Consider the following 20,213-nt stretch of genomic DNA (forward strand, 5'->3'; position numbering starts at 1 on the left):
TAAAAAGTCAGAATGAAAAACAAGAAACACGTGATTTCATTCATACATAGGATATAAAACAAAAAGCAACAAATGAACAAACAAAACAAACAAACTCATAGACAGAGACAATATAAAGATTACTAGAGGGAAAGGGGACTGGCGGGTGGTAGAAAGAGGGTAAAGGGGGTCAAATATATGGTGACGGAGGGAGACTAAATGATGGGTGGTGAGCACACAATGCAATTATATAGATGATGTATTATAGACGTGTACACTTGAAACTTATTTAATGTTATTAACCAATGTCACCCCAACAAATTTAATTTTAAAAACTTGTTACAAAAAAATAAAATAAACAAAAAATAATAACAATGTTAAAACATACCAAGTGGTGTTCTTGTGAGGAGAAAGTAAAATAAACTACATATAAATTAAACTGAATTAAAGTGGTGTAAAACTTTTAACATAGTGCCTGGAACATGACAAGCCTTCAACATATCATAAGCACTAAAATCTTTTTTTCTATTTATAAGCTTTTTATCTGGATTGCCCTTTTTTCTTTCCCTTAGTCTAAGTCTTTGCTTTTGTGTTTTAAATGTCCACTAAGTCCTTTAAACTTTGTAAAACTTATTCCAGTTACCCTGTCTTCAATTATTAACTCTTTCATTGAACTGGTTCTAGCATACAGTACTTTAGAATATCTTGATACTTACGTTTTGGTTTTGGGTTTGCTTCCCAGGCTAGATTTTAAGTGAACTGAGATGAAGAAACATATCTCATGCCTGCTATATACCTCCCTCTTTATTCTTCGCTTTACTTCATTCATAACCTCCCCTCTTTGACATTGTGTTTGCTGACATACCAAATGTTTTTATTGCAAATTGCATCATTATTATTCATTGTTATTGGTTCATAAACACTTTAAAAAACATTAAAGACTTTAAAACGATACAAATAAATAAAAAATTTAGATAGGCCTATCAATTTTAAAATATAAACCATAAAAAATCTCACATAATTTATTAATTACTTAAAAAATTTACAATTATGTTGCCTAGTTGAATAATTTTGGAAATATATTATCAAAAGTTTTATGCCAAACTTTTGCTTGTGACTTTTGACAGTGTACTGTAATCTTGGAGAGATAAAAGTCAACATTTTTAAAGTTGCACAATTATACTTTCACTGGTGTGTATCCCTAGGTTCCTCCTCGTTTAGGCTTCCAAATAATGTGTCATAGTATATTTGGCATGAAGTAATTCACACCAAACAAGAATTAAAAGATCTACTTTTGAACTGATGTTATGATCCAAAAATAAAATAAAAACATTTTTAAAAAACAACATTGTTAACTGCTTAGAACAAAAATAGGAACATTAATGATGACCTAGAAAGAACATCATCTGGGTTTTCATTCTTTTTTCATATTCTACATCCTTGTTTGTACCATTTTTTTTTTTTGGATCAATTTCAAAAAAAAAAAAAAAATCATTAATTTTCTGTTCCGAGCACAGAAAACAGTCACGCCATTCTGGCTAGTACCTGACATTTAAACACAATTATACAGGAGCCAGAATTGTTATAACATTTCTATTTTCAGAATTTTGGGGACATTCATAAGAAGCAAACTAACCTTCCATAAATTGATTTTGTAAAATCTAAATAAATTATAGTTTTTGGTCAACTTAAAATGGCAAATGAGAAAATGTCTGAGCTAAAAACAATAATTTTTTAAACACTGATTCCAAATAAACAAGAACACATCTTGATTTCTAATATCATTCCATACTCAAACGTGCCAAGGCTCCTGGGAAAAATGACTAATTTCAAGGCTGAGGAAGGGAAGGAATAAGATAAGCCTGAATCGGCTTATGACAGAAAGCTAAAAAAAACCCAAAACTTTAAAAAAATAATGGGGCCTTGTCAAAAGAATACAGAGACAAAACTGAAGGGGTGCCTGCTGGTCAAATCTAGGATAATTTGTGCATTAAAACAAGGAAAACTATTAATTATATATCATTGAAGAAAAAAGAAACTGGAACATATGAGTATATCTTAGACAAGATGGGAATGCACTTTGTTTTTAATAAAATGTCAGCTACTGACAGATAAAGGTAGAGTGTATACAGAACTGGAAAATCATCATTTTGCAACTATCATTATAAAAATTGGCACAGGTAAGAATCTTCACTAAATGCTAAATCTAGGGGGGGCATGATTAATGAGTAATAGAATATTTGCAGTTATACAGTGTCTCCTTAAAATGTCTTGCTTATTAGCTGCAAGCAAAAAAAACAAAAAAGCAACTATACAATGAAGATATCTGACAATCACTTCAACAAGTATGCAAAATTAACATCATCAATGGAAGGCAGATAGATACTGTGTACTTTCAGATGTGTACTCTAAGAATGACACCCTTAGAAGGAACATAGTATTCCAAATGTTTGTAGTATTCCAATTGTTGATATATAACCTAAATGTAAAGATGAGAGACATCAGAAAAAAAATAAATAAAGCATTCTATTAAAAAGGAGAATGGGGACCTGCATTATTCAAAAATGTCAATGTCTTAAGACAAAGAAGGCTTAGCAACTATTGCAGATGAAAAGAGAAAACAGAAATGATATTAAATGCAATATATGATTTTAAACTGCATGGTGATGGGAAAGAGGGACAAAAAAGGGCTATAAAGGACATTATTAGGTTAAATGACAAAACTGAAATATGGATGGAAGATTAAAGTATTAAACTGATGTTAGATTTCCTATGATTGATAACCATACTATGTTTATGTAAGAGATCATACTTATTCCTATGAAATATACTGAAGATTTTAGGACAAAGAGATGACACATGCAAATTTATCTCAAATGGTTCAAAAAAATTATGTTTGTATGAAAAGAGAAAGAGAGAATATGGATGAAGAGAGAGCTATTAAAAATAATAAAGAATATTATTTATGATAAAAATGGGGCAAAATATTAAAAATAGGTGAATATGGGTAAAAAGTATATAGATGTTTGTTACTGTCTTTTAACATTTCTGTAAGTTTAAAACTATTTCCAAATAAAAAGTCTGAAAAGAATTCCTAAAACCTCTTTACACCTGCTATATTATCTTTATTTTTTCTTTCTTAAGGTATAACTGAAAAAACTGTAAGATATTTGGAGTGGCGATTTGATATAAGGATACATTGTGAAAGGATTCCCACCATCCAGTTAATTAACACATCCATCACCTCACATTTTTAACTTTTTTTTTTTTTTGGATGAAAATATTTATGATCTACTCTTTTAGTAAATTTCAATTATACAATACAGTGTTATCAACCATAGTCACCATGCTTTACTATGGATTCTCAGGCCCTATTCATCTTACAGCTAAAACTTTGTACCGTTTTACCAATCTCTCTCTATTTCCCCCAATCTCTTCCTATTTCCCCAACCCCTCGGCCCCTAGCAACCACTATTCTATTCTTTATTTCTATGAGTTTGACTTTTTTCCTTAAGATTCTACATATAAATGATGCCATGCACTATTTGTCTTTCTCTGGCTTATTTCAATTAGCATAAAGCCCTCAAGATCCATGCATGTTATCATAAACAGGATTTCTCATGGTTGTAATATTGGGGGGGGGTGGGTGTGTGTGTGCGCGTGCATCACATCTTTATCCATTTAACTGCTGATGGACACTTAGGCTGCTTCCATCCTTTGGCTATTGTGAATATACTGAAATGAACATGGAAGTAAAAATATCTCTTTGATATCCTGTTCTCATTTCCTTTGGATATATACTAAAAAGCAAGATTGCTGAATCTTATGGTAGTCCTATTTGTAATTCATTGAGGAACCTCCATAATGTTTTCCATAGTGGTTGGACCAATTTACATTTTCACCAAGAGTGTGCAAGGTTCCCTTTTCTCCACAACCTTGCCAATACTTACTTCTTGCCTTTTAATGACAGCAATTCTAAAAGGTATTAGGTGATATCTCATTGCGGTTTTGATTTGCATTTCCCTGATTACTGATGTTGAGCACCTTTTCATGTACCTGTTTGTCATTTATATGTCTTCTTTAGAAAAAAACTCTATTCAAGGCCCATTTTTTAAGCAGATTTTTTTTTTTTTTGCTATTGAGTTATATGAATTCTTTATGTATTTTAGGTATTAACCCCTTATTAGATAAATGATTTGCCAATATTTTATCTCGTTCTGTTTATTGCCTTTTGATTTGTTGATGGTTTCCTTTGCTTTGCAGCAGCTTTTTTGTTTCATGTAGTATCACTTATTTTTGCTTTTATTGCCATTGCTTTTAGTGTCAAATGTAAAAATTCATCACCAAGACCTTCATCAAGGAGCTTATTCTCTAAGTGCTCTTCTAGGAGTTACTGGGTTTCATCTTACATTCAAGCTTTTAATCCACTTCGAATTTATTTTTGTGTATGGTGTATGAGAGGTGTCCAGTTTCATTCTTTTGCATGTGGCTGTCCAGTTTCCCCAACATAACTTATTAAACAGATTATCTTTTCACTATTCTATATTCTTGATTCCTCTGTCACAAGTTAATTGACCATATACGCACGGGTTTATTTCTGGGCTCTATATTCCGTTCCACTGAGGCGTGTGTCTGTTTTTATACCAATACCATATTGTTTTGCTTATTATAGCTTTATAATACTCATCAAAATCAGGAAGTGTGATGACTCCAACTTTATTATTCTTTCTTGACATTACTTTGGTTATTTGGGGTCTTTTGTGGTTCCACATGAACTTTATGATTATTTGTTCTATTTCTATAAAAAATGCCATTGGAATTTTGATAGAGATTACACTGAATCTGAAGATTGCTATGAGTACTATGAACATTTTTAACATTATTAACTCTTCCTATCCATTAGCATGGAATATCTTTCCATTTATTAATGTTCATCAGGGATACTTGCCTGTATTTTCTTTTCTTGTGGCATCCCTGTCTAGTTTTGTTATCAGGATAATGCTGGCCTTATAAAATAGTTTGGAAGTATTCCCTCGTCTTCTGTTTTTTGGAAGAGTTTGAGAAGGATTGGTATTAATTTTTCTTTATATGTATGGTAGAACTGACAGGTAAAGCCGTATGATCCTGGACTTTTCTTTGGTAGGAGAATTTTGACTACTGATTCAGTATTTTTACTAATTGATCTGTTCATATATTTCCTCATGATTCAGTCTTGTTAAGTTATATGTTTCCAGGAATTTGTTAATTTCTTTTAGGTTTCCAATTTGTTGGCATGTAATTATGCATAATAGTCTCTTATGATCCTCTGTGTTTGTGTGGTACCAGTTCTAATAGCTTCTCTTTCATTTCTAATTTTATCTGAGTCCTTTCTCTTTTTTCTTGGTGAGCATAGCTAAAGGTTTGTCATTTTGTTTATCTCACCAAAAAACAGAAGTTAGTTTCATTGCTCTTTTCTATGGTCTTTTATTCTCTATTTCATTAATTTTTGCTCTGATTTTGGTATTTCCTTCCTTCTACTTACACTGGGTTTTGCTTTACTTTTTCTAGTTTCTTAAGGTGTAAACTTCAGTTGTTTGAGATCTTTCTTTTTTATTATGTAGGTGTTTATCACTATAAATTTCTACTTTATATCTGCTTTTGCTTCATCCCATAAATTTTGGTATGTCATATTTTCATTTATTGCTTTTTTTTTTTTATTACTATTTTGGTTTCTTGTTGACCCAATGATTGCTCAGGAGCATGTTTTTTAACTTCTACATACTTGAGAATTTTCCAGTTTTCTTTTTGTAATTGATTTCTAGTTTCGTACTTTTGTGGTTAGAAAATATGCTTGATATTATTGCAATACTCTTAAATTTATTAAGACTTGTTTTGTGGCCTAACATATGATCTATCCTGGAGAATGTTCCAAATGTACTTGAGAAAGTATATTCTGTTTCTGTTAAGTGGAAGATTCTATATATGTCTGTTAGGTCCATCTGATCTAACATACTGCTTAAGTACCATTTTCCTCATTGATTTTGTCCATATGATCTATCCATTATTGAATGTGGGGTACTGAAGTCCTCTACTATTATCATACTTCTGTTGATTTTTCCATTCACACTTCTTAATATTTGCTTTATATATTTAGGTGCTCCAATGATGGTTGAATAAATATTTACAACTGTTATATCCTCTTAGTTTGTTGACTACTTTGTCACTATATAATGACCTTCCTTGTCTCTTATGATTTTTGGCTTAAAATCTGTTTTGTCTGATATAAGTATAGTTACCCTAGCTTTCTTTTATTTCCAGTATCTTTTTTTACCCCTTGACTTCCAGTTTATGTGTGTCCTTAAAGCTGATGTGAGTCTCTGATAGGAAGCATACAGTTGTAACTCTTTTTAAATCCATTCAGCCACTCTTTGTGTTTCGATTGGAGAATTTAGTCCATTTACATTTAAAGTAATTATTGATGGGTATGTACTTACTATTGCTTGATAGTTCATTGTTCATTGTTTCCTGGCTATTTTTTTAATTCTTCTGTTCCTGTCTTCCTCTCTTCCTCTCTGTCTTTGTGAGTTGGTGATTTTATGGTGTGGTATGCTTAGATTCCTTTTTCATTATCCATTGCTTTGCAGTTACCATGAAGTTGATATAAAACAACTGAACATTATAAGTCTATTTTAAATTTATAACAACTTAAGTTTGAACATATTCTAAAGCTCTACATTCCCTTCTGTATTGATGCTACAACTTATATCTTTTTATCTTGTGTATCCACTAACAAATTATTGTAATTTTAGTTTTTACTTTTGTCTTTCAATCTTCATACTAGCTTTTTAAGTGATTAACTCTCACCATTACAACATTAGATTTTCTGAATTTTTCTGAATTTTCTAAATATTTACCTTTACAAGTGAGATTTATACTTTCATATGCTTTCTTGTTACTAATTAGCACTCTTTCATTTCAGCTTATAGAAACCTCTTTAACATTTCTTGTAATGAAGTCCTTTAGCTTTTGTGTGTCTGGAAAACTCTTTATCTCTCTTTCAGTTCTGAAGGACAACATTCTGGATCAAGTATTTTTGGTTGTCAGTTTTTGTCTTTCTGCGCTTACATTATATATAGCCACTCTCTTCTGGCCTGCCAAATTTCTGCTGAAAATCTGCTCTTTGTCTTGCGGGGGTTCCCTTTTATAAACAAGTTATCTCTTGCTGCTTTTAAAATTCTTTCCTTTTTTAAACTTTTGACACTGTAATTATATGTCTTGGTGTTGGTCTCTTTGAGTTCATCCTGTTTGTAACTCACTAGGCCTCCTGGATCTGGATGTCTGTTTTCTTCATCATGTTAGGGAAGTTTATAGCTATTATTTCTGCAAATAAGTTTCCTTTCTTTCTCTCTTCTTCTTCTTAGGAACCATATAATGTGAATATTGGTTTGTGTGATGTTGTCCTATAAGAACCTTAAACTATCTTCACTCTTTTTCATTCTTTTTTTCTTTTTGCTATTTTAAATGAGTGGTTTTCACTGCCCTGTCATTAAGTTCACTGATCCTTTCTTCCACTTCATCTAGTCTGTTGCTGAACTCCTCTACTGTATTTTTCAGTTCAGTTTTTTATTCTTCAGCTCTGACTTCTTTTTGGTACTTTCTTATATTTTCTATTTATTTGCTGAAATTCTCATTTTGTTCATCCATCCTTCTCCTGAGCCACGTGAGCATCTTTATAAATATTATTTTGAATTCTTTATTAGGTAAATCACTTATTTCTATTTCATTAAGGTCTTTTTCTGAAGTTTTTGTTATTCTTTTATTTGGAAAATACTCCTTTGTTTCTTCATTTTCTTGGACTTTCTGTGTTTTTTCCTATGCAGTAGATAAAGCAACCATCTCTCTTAATTTTCAAGGAGTAGCCTCTTTTAGGAGGTACACCTTTCATTCAATCTTTCTTGAGCTCTTGATCATCCTCTAGACGTGAGCTAAATAAGAAACATGAACCTCAGGCAGTAGCTTTTAAAGTATGCAAATTGGACTTTTTCAGAAAAAGACTGGGAGATGGGCATTTCTCTCTGCTCCCACCATGCTGAGCTTGAGGGGACAGCCACAGCAAATCTTTGCGAACCCATTACAAATGCTTTCTTTGTTTTTCATAGTCTGGTAGATCTTATGAACACAGTCCCATTGGCTTTCAGAGCTAAGTGTTTTGGGGGCCCATTCTTTCGGTGGAAGTCTTAGTAGTTGGGGGATAGATACTGGGTCGAAACTCTTCGTGCCTCAGGAAGAAGCTGGAAGTTGTAAGTTGCTTTCTGATTGCCTGTCACTGAACCAGGGGTGGGGTTTATGGTGAGAGTCTGGCTCAGCTTTTCCTACACGTTTCAGTGTGAGTATTTTCTCGTTTGCTTGATGTGTAAGAATTGTTCAGCTATTTCTGAATTTCTTTAAGTAGGAATTGCTCCATGTGTAGCTGTAGATTCAGTGCATCCATGAAAGGAAGTGATTTCAGGAGCTTCTTATGTTGCCATCATGGACTGGAACGCCCTCTCCCTCCCCATCTCTCCACTGTCTGAATGTATTATTTTTGTGTTAGTTTACTTTGGGGAATAGGGGCTGGCAGTAAAGGAGAAAGGAGTTAGTTTTATTAGACAATTCTAGGGAGTTGTGAGGAAGTACTCTCAAAAATATGAAATTAAAAAAAAATGCTGCATTCTCAGCACTCACTTAAATTCTAAAGATCAACGTAGACAGAAATGAATGGTCACCTAAAAGAGACAGAGAGGCTGTTAACTACGGAACACTCTTATTTAGACTGAATTGATCAAAATAGGAATTCGATCAGCTATTTGTTGGCAACATCCACCCAAACACTGTTCAGGACAGAAATGACTACAGTCATAGACTTTTAAATATTCTAGTCTCATTGACAACTTAATCTCTAATTTCAGTTACAATGGGCTGTGTTAGTCTGACAGGTGTTAAATATTTGACATTAAATATTCCTTAGTTTAATTCCACAATCAAAATCTTTCTGATTTTGATATGGCTCCCCATAAAGATCTTATGATGAGGAGAGAATGTGCTGATAATCAAGATAATGTATATTTTGTTCTATTTAACCTCTTAACTTATCACTGTAAGTTAATAAACTAGCATGTTGGTTTTAATGCATCAGTCTAATGAACTTAGATAATGTGAGACAAATCATGAAAGGTGATTTGTCTCCTCTTGTACTGAAAATCTGATTTCTGCATCTAGAAAATTCAGATGTTGGAATTTAATTAAAGTAAACAAAACAACAAATGTTCCTTTGTGAAGTCATTTCAGAAAGCAAGCTAATCCTTTTCCCTGTTGGTGTTACTCATTTACCTGTATGTAGCAGAAAGTATAAAAAACAATGCAAATTGGTTTACTGAACCAAATTCTTTTATAGTTTCTTTCTTAGACTACAGAGCCTTGAAAACACAACAAACAAACAAATAAATAACAACAACAAAAAAGGTTTTTCTTATTCCTTTACTGGGGCGTGGGATTTGCAAGCAATCTGACTATCTCAAGGAAACAACTGATAAGAGACTTAAAGCAGAAGTCAACAATTTGAGAATGTGGCTGCATGTGAGAGACAGGATTTTTTAGGGCACTATGAAAATTATATTGTCTGGTATCCAACATCATAAGTCCCATGTGGTAAATGGTGGAAAAAGTATGGTTTCTATTACAATAGCCCCAAGCCAGGCAGTTTCCAGTACCCAGAATCAATTCCCTGCTTGCCCTTCACCCATGAAATTACATAAGTTATCCAATATGTTGTCATAAATTCTTTTTTTTTTTTTTGCATAGAGAAAGTAGATCCAGTTGTCTGAAACTAAGAACTCCAACTAACACTCTGAAAAATTCAATATTTTTAATTTCTATAGTTCTAGCCTATGAATTTCAGTTCCACCATCTTGATGCTACCACCACTAATAGTAATGAGTTAGCATTTACTTGGGTATTTCAAAGATAATATGAAAGATTGTGATAAATCATCTATAAACATTTTGTTTAAATACTCTATGATCCTGAAAGACCACCTCAGAAGAAGACTGACGGGAAAATTATAGGTTCACCATAAAAGGACACAAATATTCTTAATAAACCAATTCAAAGATATGCTATTTTTAGAAGTATTCAGATTACAATCAATATTTTAGAAGAGAACAATTAAACTTGCATGTAACTTTTCTTCTTGCTCTTAACAATATAGTAATTCAGTATTTTTAAAGTAACCCACAGAACTCATACTAGCAGTTCTAATAAAAACAAATATGGCATTAAAAAAAAAAAAAAAAAAGGATTCCTAATCGCTGGTCCCTTTCTGATTGCATTTCTCATGTTAGAAAAAGTTGTTGTACCTGAAGATTGATCTCTGCCTCATAGAAGGTTAGGCATGAGCAGTAATGTCGATCTGAGTCAATATCTGTCAGGACCACCACAAAAAATGTTGGCTGCTTCCTTTCTCTGGACAGTTGCCACCCGCTGGGCTGACAAAACTAAAGGGGATAGAAAAAAAAATTGTCACATTTTAAAAATATAATGAAAATTTATTTTTACAAATCTCTCAGAAATGTTAAATGCCTCCCCCTCATTTAAAAACTTTCCAACTGATGTGTCATGTTACTTCAGCTAATATAAAAAAACATGTACAGGTTTATAATGTAGAACACCTTCACTAATGTGCATAAACATTTTATGAGAATAGCCTAAATTTTCCAGATATGACTCATTCTGAAACACAGGTTAGCATACATGGGAAAAGAGCACCAAATGTGAGACTTTCTCCCATTATAACAAATAATAAAGTAAGCTAAAGACAAAGTTCTAAGTCTCTATCACTGATGGAATACAGAATTATTTTTAAATTTCTTCATTAATCTAAGAGTCTTTAATTCAGTACAATGAAAAAAAGATATCTTGTTCATCAAGACAGACCACATTTGGGCTATAAAATACACTTTAAGATATTTAAAAAAATAGAAATCATACAATGTATGCTCTTAGACCACAGTAGAATTAAACTAGAAATCGGTAACAGAAAAACAGTTGGAAAATTCCAAAAATACTTCGAGATTAAACAATACATTTCTAAATAAACATGGGTAAAGGTGAAATCTCAAAATAAATTTTAAAATATTTTTAACTAAATGAAAATAAAAATACAACTTATCAATATTTGTGAGCTTCAGCAAAAGCAGTACTTACAGGGAAATGTATAACATTGAATACAAATATTAGAAAATAAAAATCAATAATCTAAAATTCTATCTTAGGAAACTAGAAAAAAAAGAGCAAATTAAATCTAAAGCAGGAAAAAGTTTTTTAAATTAGAACAGAAATGAGTGAAATGACAATGGAAACTCAATAGATAAAGTTAACAAGACCTACAGCTGGTTCTTTGAAAATATCATTAAAATAGACCAACCTCTAGCTAGGCTAACTAAGAAAAAAAGAGAGTAGGTACAAATTACTATCAGAAATCATCCCACAGATGGCAAAAAAATATGAAAGAAATACTATGCACAACTCCATGTCCACAAATTTGATAACCTAGATGAAATGGACCAATTCTTGGAGAGACACAACCTGATAAAACTCACAAAAGAAAAAACAGACAATCTGAATAAGCTATATCTATTAAAGAAATTGAATTGATAATTCATAACCTTCCCAAACTGAAAGTATCAGGCCAAATAAGTTCACTAGTGAATTCTACCAAGTATTTATGGAAGAAATTACACCATTCTCTACAATCTTCTTCCAGAAGACAGAAGCAAGGGAAATACTTCCAGACTCTTTCTATGAAGGCAGCATTACCCTAAATAACAATAACAGAAAAATAAATTAACAAGAAAACTACAGACCAATAACTCTCGTGAACACAAATGCAAAAATCCTCAACAAAACATTTGCAAATCAAATTAAACAATGTATGAAAAGTATTATATACTACAACAAAGTAAGATTTATTCTAGGTTGCAAGGTTGGTTCAATATTTGAAAATCAACTAATATCAAGAAGCTAAACCACCCAAAATCATATAATCATATCAATAGATGCAGAAAAAGCATTTCAAAAAATTCAACACCTATCCATGACAAAAACTCTCAGCAAACTAAGAATGGAGGGGAAGTTCCTTAACTTGATAAAGAACATTTATTTTTTAAAAATCTACAGCTAACATCATACTTAACAGTAAAAAACTAGAAGATTTCTTCCTAAGATTATAAACAAGGTAAGGATGTCCTCTCTCCCCAAATCTTTTCAAAAAGAATGTTTGTGTAGAAAATCTGAAAGAATTGACAAAAAATAATCCACCTGGAAGTAATAAGCAATTATAGCAAGGTTCTAGGACACAAGGTTAATATACCAATAATGAACAAGATTTATTTAATATAAAAAATACAATATCATTTACATTAGCACCCCCTTGAAATGAGATGAAATGCATTAGCGCCCCCCCCAAATAAAATGCTAATCTAATAAAATATATAAAAGATCTATATATGAGGAAAACTACATAACTCTGATGAAAGAAATCAAAGAACTAAAATGAGAGAGATTCCATGTTCATGGATAGGAAGACTCAATATTGGTAAGTGCCAGTTCCTCCTATCTTGATCTATAGATTAAATGTAATCCCAAATCAAAATCCCAGGAAGTTATTTTGTGGATATTGATTTTAAGGCTTATATGGAGAGACAAAAGAACCAAAACAGCCAACACAATACTGAAGGAAAAGAACAAAGTCAGAGGAATGACACTATCCAACTTGAAGATTTACTATAAAGCTACAATAATTAAGACAGTACGGTATTGCTGAGAGACAAATAAATCAATCACACAGAATAAAGAGCCCAGAAATAGACCATACAAATATAATCAACCAAACTTTGACAAATGAGCAAAGAAAATACAGTAGAGAAAAGACAGTCTTTTCAACAAATAATAATGGACCCACTAGATATTTACAGTCAAGAAAATAAATCTAGACACAAACCTCTCACCCTTCACAAAAATTAACTCAAAGTGGATTATACACCTAAAAGTAAAACATTTTTACCATAAAACTATAAAACTCCTAGAAGTTAACACAGTAGAAAATCTAGATAACCCTGGGTTTGAATGACTTTTTAGATATGACACCAAAAGCACAATCTATGAACTAAATAATTGATAAGCTATGCTTCATTAAAATTAAAACTTATGCTCTGTGAAAGATATTGTCAAAAAAATGAGAAGACAAGCCAAGGGCTGGGAAAAAAAATATTTGAAAAGACTTCTGATAATGTCATCTAAAATATGTAAAGAATTCTTAAAACTCAATAATAACAGAATGAACAACCCAATTTAAAAAGGGACAAAAGATCTGAACTGACACTTCACCAACAAAAATATACAGAAGGCAAATAAGCATATAAGGTGTTCAACATCATATGTCATTAGATTATCGCAAATAAAAACACAAGATACTACAACACACCTAATGGAATGGCCAAATCCAAAGCACTGACAACACTAAAATGCTGGCAAGGATGTCAAGCAACAGGAACTCTCATTCATGCAAAATGGTACAGACACTATGGAAGAAAGTGAGGCACTTTCTTACAAAACTAAGCATACTCAGAGCACATGATCCAGCAATTGTGTTCCCTGGTATTTACCCAAAGTAGTCAAAAACATGTTCACACAAAAACCTATAGGAGCTTTATTCATGATTACCAAAACTTGGAAGCAACCAAGATGTCCTGCAGTAGGTGAATGGACAAATAAACTGGCACATCCACACAATCGAAGATTATTCAGCACTAAAAAGAAATAAGCTATGGAGCCATGAAAAGGCATGGAGAAACCTTAAGTGCATATTACTAAGTGAAAGGCACCAATCCGGAAAGGCTACATATGGTATGATTCCAACTACATGACAATCTGGAAAATACAAAACTATGGAGACAGTAAAAACATTAGTGGTTGCCTACGGTTAAGGGTGTGGTAAAAACATGAATAGACAGAACACAGAAGATTTTTAGGGCAGTGAAACTATTCTGTATGATACTATAACAGTGGATACAAATTATGACCCATTTGTCGAAACCCATAGAATGTACAACACCGAGAGTGAATTCTAATGTAAATTATGGACTTCAGGTGATAATGACGTGTCAACCAATGTAGGTTCATCCATCAGTTGTAACAAATATACCACTGTGGTAGGGAATGGTAATAGTACGGGAAGCTGTGTTTTGTAATAGAGAATATATGGGAACTCTGTACTTTCTGCTCAATTTTGCTGTGAATCTAAAACTGCTCTAAAAAGTAAAATCTTTTTTACAAATCAGAAGAAAAAAGGTATCTTGATTAGAAGTAATGTTCAACAGAAAGAACAGAAATAGAATTGGGCTCACCAATACAGCAGCTCTCTGTGCCAGATTACCTTCTGCTTAATAATTGTAATCTTGAGCAATTTTGTTAATCTCTCAGAGCCTCAGTTTCTCATCTACAAAAGGTAGAATATTAGTACTTACCTGCTTCTAATTTTGAAACATGTACATAAATTAACATATGCAAAGTGCTCAGAATAGCCTCTGGTGAATAATTTAGTGATGTATTAGTAATTACGATTATTACCCCCTTGTTTCTAACCTCAGTTTCTATCATCATATCTATAACAGTTTCTTTCTTCTTATGTATCAATTTTTCTAAAACTTGTCTCTCCTAAAATAAAATAAAATAAAATAAAATAAAATAAAATAAAATAAAATAAAACCTGTCCCTCCTTTCATTGCCTCATTGACTCAATCTAAAATGACATCAAAAAAATTAAGATTTGGATGGTTTCCTACATTTGGATAGAGACCTTAAACATGTTCACAATTTCTCTGCAGAATGAAAAATTCTACCAGACCAACAGATTTTAATGTAACACAATATAAAAGTTCGCTGATATGTTTACATAGATTCCACACTGCAACTAACCTTTAAGAAATGACTATTTATTAAATTTTGGTGTGGTATCAAATAAGTTTCTACAATTATCTGAAAAGGTTATTAAAATACTCCTTTATCCAACTACATACTTATGAGACCTGATTTTTTCCATATACTTTAACCAAAACAAAATACTGCAAGAGCTTGAAAGCTGAAGCAGGTATGAAAACTATATATATATATATATATATATCTGTCTTTTATTAAGCCGGTATCAATGATACTTACAATAAAGCAATACCACTCTTTTCCCTACTTTTTGTTTTTGAAATCTTATTTTTTCATAAAAGTGTGCTATTTAATAGGCAATGGTTTATTGTTATTTTTAAATGAATAAATGACTTAAAATTTTCTAGCTGTAATTTCTAATACATAAACAAATAGACAGAACTACAAGAACAAAACTCCTTGAGGATCCTCAATAATTTGTGACAGTATGGAGTGTGAGACCCAAAAGCATAAGACCTGCTATTCTAATGAAATGGGTATTAGCATGTAACTAGCCTTGCCTTAAGCTACTTGGGTAGCAGAAAAGTATAATCCTTGGTAGAACTGGGGAGTTTAGCGAGGTTACAACAAAACCCAGAAGTTTCTTTCAGAATCTTCTTATTTTCTCTCTCAACAAACTTCTTTCCTAAATTAAGTACATTTTTCTAAAATGAGTTTTAATCAGTTTCGAAATCAGGAGACAGCTTGGGTTATAAAATAATATGATTTATAGAGCCTGCATCATCAGTTCTACTTGTTCAACAAAGAAATCTTCTGATACAAAGTAATTCAGAATCTGTTCTGTAAATTAATAGCAAATGATATTCTCTTAGAGGTCTGTCATTCATTATCATTAGCTGCTCATGAGTCTTGGTAAATGGTATGAAAAGCTATACACCACAAAATGACAACTACATATTTTCACAAAATTTAAATGAAACTAAAGGTTTCCAATAAGGATTAAACTAAATCTCTTTATGTTAGTTCCAATTCTATCAAATATACATCTCAAACCAGAGGAGAGTTCACAAATAGCCAAATAACTTTGAAAAGCTTATAAATCTATTATTTAAATAAGCAGATATTTTGCTACTTAAAACTAGAAAAAGCAATTCTTAACATGCCCACTTTTCTCAAATGCTTTACAGATATACAAAATATAGTAAAAAATTACAGAATAACCAAAAATGTCCACGGTATTATTGTGACTAATTTGAATGATCTTTGAAAGTAAAATATTGCAGAAGGTTCTCTGAATAACATTCACTCTTAATATTTCCCAAGACATTCATCCACATCTATAAATTTACAACTCACAGTCACATTTTATTGTCCAAGTTTATATTTAAAAAAATTAAAAGTATCCCTTTAAAAAAAACACCAATAAGAAAATTGTTTCTTCCAATAGAAAATAATAAACACATAACATCCAGAAGGAGAATATGAGAATTTAGGTAGTAAGGCTTCCTTAGTTAATTAAATGGCCTCATTTCAGTAAATTTATGTTATAACAGGAATTCTGTTGAATGCTGATTTTTAAAAAAAGTATTAACAGTAAAACTTTTGGGAAATTCCAAAGATCATTTTTCAGACTTAATAAGTACTTCTTCAAAACGAAGCTTAATGTGACCACAACTAAGATAGTAATAGTAATTCATGGTAGGCCTGGTCAGATTTTTTTACTAAATTTTCACAAAGAGGCTGTCAATGTCTAGTCAACTAGACATTGGTTACACATGAGATCCCTTATTTAACTCTTAAATCAGAGCTATATAAAGGAATTTTTATACTATGCACTAAGAAATATCATTAGAATATACTCCATAGAAAACTGGATGTTGCATTCTCAAATGAAAATATACAAATATTCAGAAAGTAAACAATAACTCTCATAATTGAGTTTATAGAAATGTTTTTTTTGAAAGATGAAAAGAAATTTAACCTTCAGTTAAATGTTTACTTTTCAAATTCACTGTATCATAAGATTAAATAATAACAGAATTTTGGGTATCAGGAGATGACCCTATTATTTAATGAGAAGTAGTCAGCATAAGATTTGGATTTGAAATTTAAACATGCTAGCTTGTTCGACAATTTCAAATCTTAACTAAAAGTGTGCTGAGGAAGTAATAAACAATGAGGGAGTGGACACTACAATTCTTGAACCTGAGCTCAAGTCATATTTCTGACAGGAATGTGAGAGAATATTTAGACAGCTGGAAACAGAGTAGGCACTAAAAGATAGTAAGCAGAATGATAAGCATTAAACAAACAGGATAAAACCAGGATTTTGCTCTCCCCAGTGTCTTTACTGGCAAACAGAAAAAAAAAATGCTATCACAGGTGCAAAAGTGTTTAGAATTGACTGTCATAACTGACTAGCCTATATTTTGCCCCCCTTTTTCAAGTCACTGAAAAACATATATTTAGAGTGGTATTATCAATGAAAATACGATATAAGCTGACAAATGATATTGTTTTCAAACATACATGAGTGTACATGGAACAACTTGTTTTTGACTACTCCCTTCCACATGACCCTCACCCTTTCACACAAAACATGCTCAATATGAGGATTCCTTTTCAGGGTGTTATAGGTCTTTGTTCAGCTCCAGTTTTCTTTAAGCTCTTGTTATAACCTGGAAACAAATGACACTTTGAGGTTGCAAGGTTAGAAATGATGGATACTACTAGACTCCACATATTAATGCAACACAAATACCAACTTTGTTTATTTGCTTGTTTCTTTAATTGCCCAAATGTATGAAGGCGATCACTTGCAAACAGGCCACCTATTTGCAAACAAAAGTGCCAATAATTCCTCCTATTTGTGAAACACTATATAACTGTATCTTATAAAACTCATTTTACAAATGACTAAACCAATGCTATGAGATGTTTAGGCCATTTAGCTAGTATGCAACAAAGGCAGGACTAGAATTTAGTCTCTATCTCTAGGAACTGTTTTTCACTGATGAATTGTATTTATAATTGGATATTATTTTATGTTAATACAAATTCATGGTAAAAAATTAGGAAAAAATTTAAAAAAATTTAACATGAAACCTTTCCTTGTAACATTTATCTGTGGATATGCACAGTATTTATATAAAAGGGAATATATTACATATACGGTTATGAGTCCTGTTTGTCTCCACCTTCTGTAATATGCACATTTTCCCATGTACTCACATACTTTTAAGAAAATTAATTTTTAATGACCGAATATTACACCATCATATAGGTATACATTAAGTACTATAATTTAACCAATCCCACACTGTTCGTCATTTATGGTGTTTATAGTTTTTTAAATACCTAATGAAGGGATAAGCACGGTATTTTATAAATCTTTCCAGGCATGTCTCATTATTTTCTTAAGGAAGGGGAACTGGTTTTGTAGAGCACCACCAAAATGAGCACAAAAATGTTTAATTACCCTTGAATTCCTTTTAAAGGTTAGGCAACCCCTAAATTATTTTGTTTTGCAGACAGCTTTCTAAAGAGAAAAGAAAAGTAGTGATTACAAATAGCAATATTCTGACCAAAGGAAAACTAATTTGCAAAATAAAGTAACAGAAAGTTTAAGAGACTGAAATCTGTTGCCAAGTCAGGGCATGGTAATGTCAGGTGTGTGCTGACATTACCATAAACAGATATTTTTCAAAGAAAACATTCAGAGAATGTTCAAAGAAAACACTGTAGTCATAAGACTTTGGAAGAGAAGCCAGTTCAAGATTTAGGAAACTCTCCAATGTTTTATTATCATAAAATAATGGGTATCATATATATGTGCCTAATTTTAGTGGGCAGCTTTTGATGAAATATACTTAAAAAAGACTACCCAAAACAATTTGCTTTAAATGAAGCTTAATTTAAATAGATCACCACTACTATTTTTAGTAGAAATTTGCATTGAGATATTTTATTACTGCTTCACAACATTACATTGTCCTCAACAATATAACAACACTTTTACTATGTATAAGATAATATGATTGTGTGCCTAAAGAATCCAAACATTGTCTAAATACTGAACTAATAAGAGGTTAGTATGCAGGCAGATATAAGAACATATAAAAGTCAACAGTTTTCTTTGATATCAGCAATTAGTAACTCGGAAAAAAAAAAAAAGATCCTATTCATAATCTTAACACATTCTCAAAGCCAGAGGATGACCTAACCTAACCTCTTATGCTTTTAATATTTTGGCATATCAGTCTCATGAAGAGTCCTACACATAAGGCTTTAAATATAAAATTTCGAAAAGCATATTTTTTCATAGTGAAAAATGAACATTTAGAATAGCTTCTAACATTAAAATTTTGAAAAAATATAACTGCACATGATGATTTACAAATTTAAAACAATTCCAATATGAAGGGCACGAAAATTATTAATGACTTCCAGTTAAGCATGGCAGATGAAGCAAATGTGTTTACCTCCAAGACAACCTGAAAACCCTCCAAAATTACAATAAAAAATACAAACAGCAAAGTAATGTGAAAGGAAGTAACAACAGGTTTAAAATGTTAAGATTTTGGAAGCAGAAAACTGGTTTACACTACAAATTCCTGGGGAAGACAAGGAATAGGAGACACCAGGTATATACTAAAAACATTAGAGAAAACAGTCACCAATTATAGAGGAGAAAGGAACTCTGTGGTCATAAATACAATGCAAAGAGAAAACACTTCAAAAACAGGAGAATGAAGGCTTCAAAACCATTAAGAGGAGAAGTTTAATACAACAAAGAACAGTTACAGAACAAGAGAGATACCATAACATTTTTTAAAAAATTATGGAGTTCATTTTTTCTTATAAATAATATAATGAGTTCCACTACCTCTGATATTATTTACTGAACATATTAGCTGAGGCAATTACACAAGAGAAAAAAAATTAAAGATACAAAATTTGAAAAGTAAAATCATTATTTGCCAATGATATGATTATATAACCTGGAAAACGGAGGAGGACCAACTAAAAAATCACCATAAGGAACAGAGGAATACAACAAAATAATAAATTATAAAATTAATATAGAGAGATAACTCTCACTTTGGACTCTCATTTCTACCCTGCACACTGAACCACCTTAAAAAACTAGACAAAAATGTGTGAAATAATAGTTTGCAAGGTACTGGATATCAGGCAATGAAGGAAAAAGATCCTGAAAGGAAACAATGTGAGTTCTACTACTGGCCCTGTTTCCTGCCTTGCAAGAGTTTACAGGCTATAGT

The 20,213-nt window shown here is 31.7% G+C and overlaps 1 protein-coding gene across 4 annotated transcripts in view; it reads right to left on the bottom strand.

The window, feature by feature from the left end:
- SBF2 (SET binding factor 2) overlaps positions 1-20,213 on the bottom strand; it is a 369,201-nt gene that overhangs the window by 198,966 nt on the left and 150,022 nt on the right. For all 4 annotated transcript variants that reach the window (XM_039863556.1, XM_039863554.1, XM_039863555.1 and 1 more), the window contains exon 3: positions 10,353-10,490. In XM_039863556.1, the coding sequence (XP_039719490.1) occupies positions 10,353-10,490 (138 nt within the window). The remainder of the gene's footprint in view (positions 1-10,352; positions 10,491-20,213) is intronic.

Source organism: Pteropus medius, unplaced genomic scaffold (genome assembly GCF_902729225.1).
Source record: "Pteropus medius unplaced genomic scaffold, Ma_sr-lr_union100, whole genome shotgun sequence".
NCBI lineage: Eukaryota > Metazoa > Chordata > Mammalia > Chiroptera > Pteropodidae > Pteropus > Pteropus medius.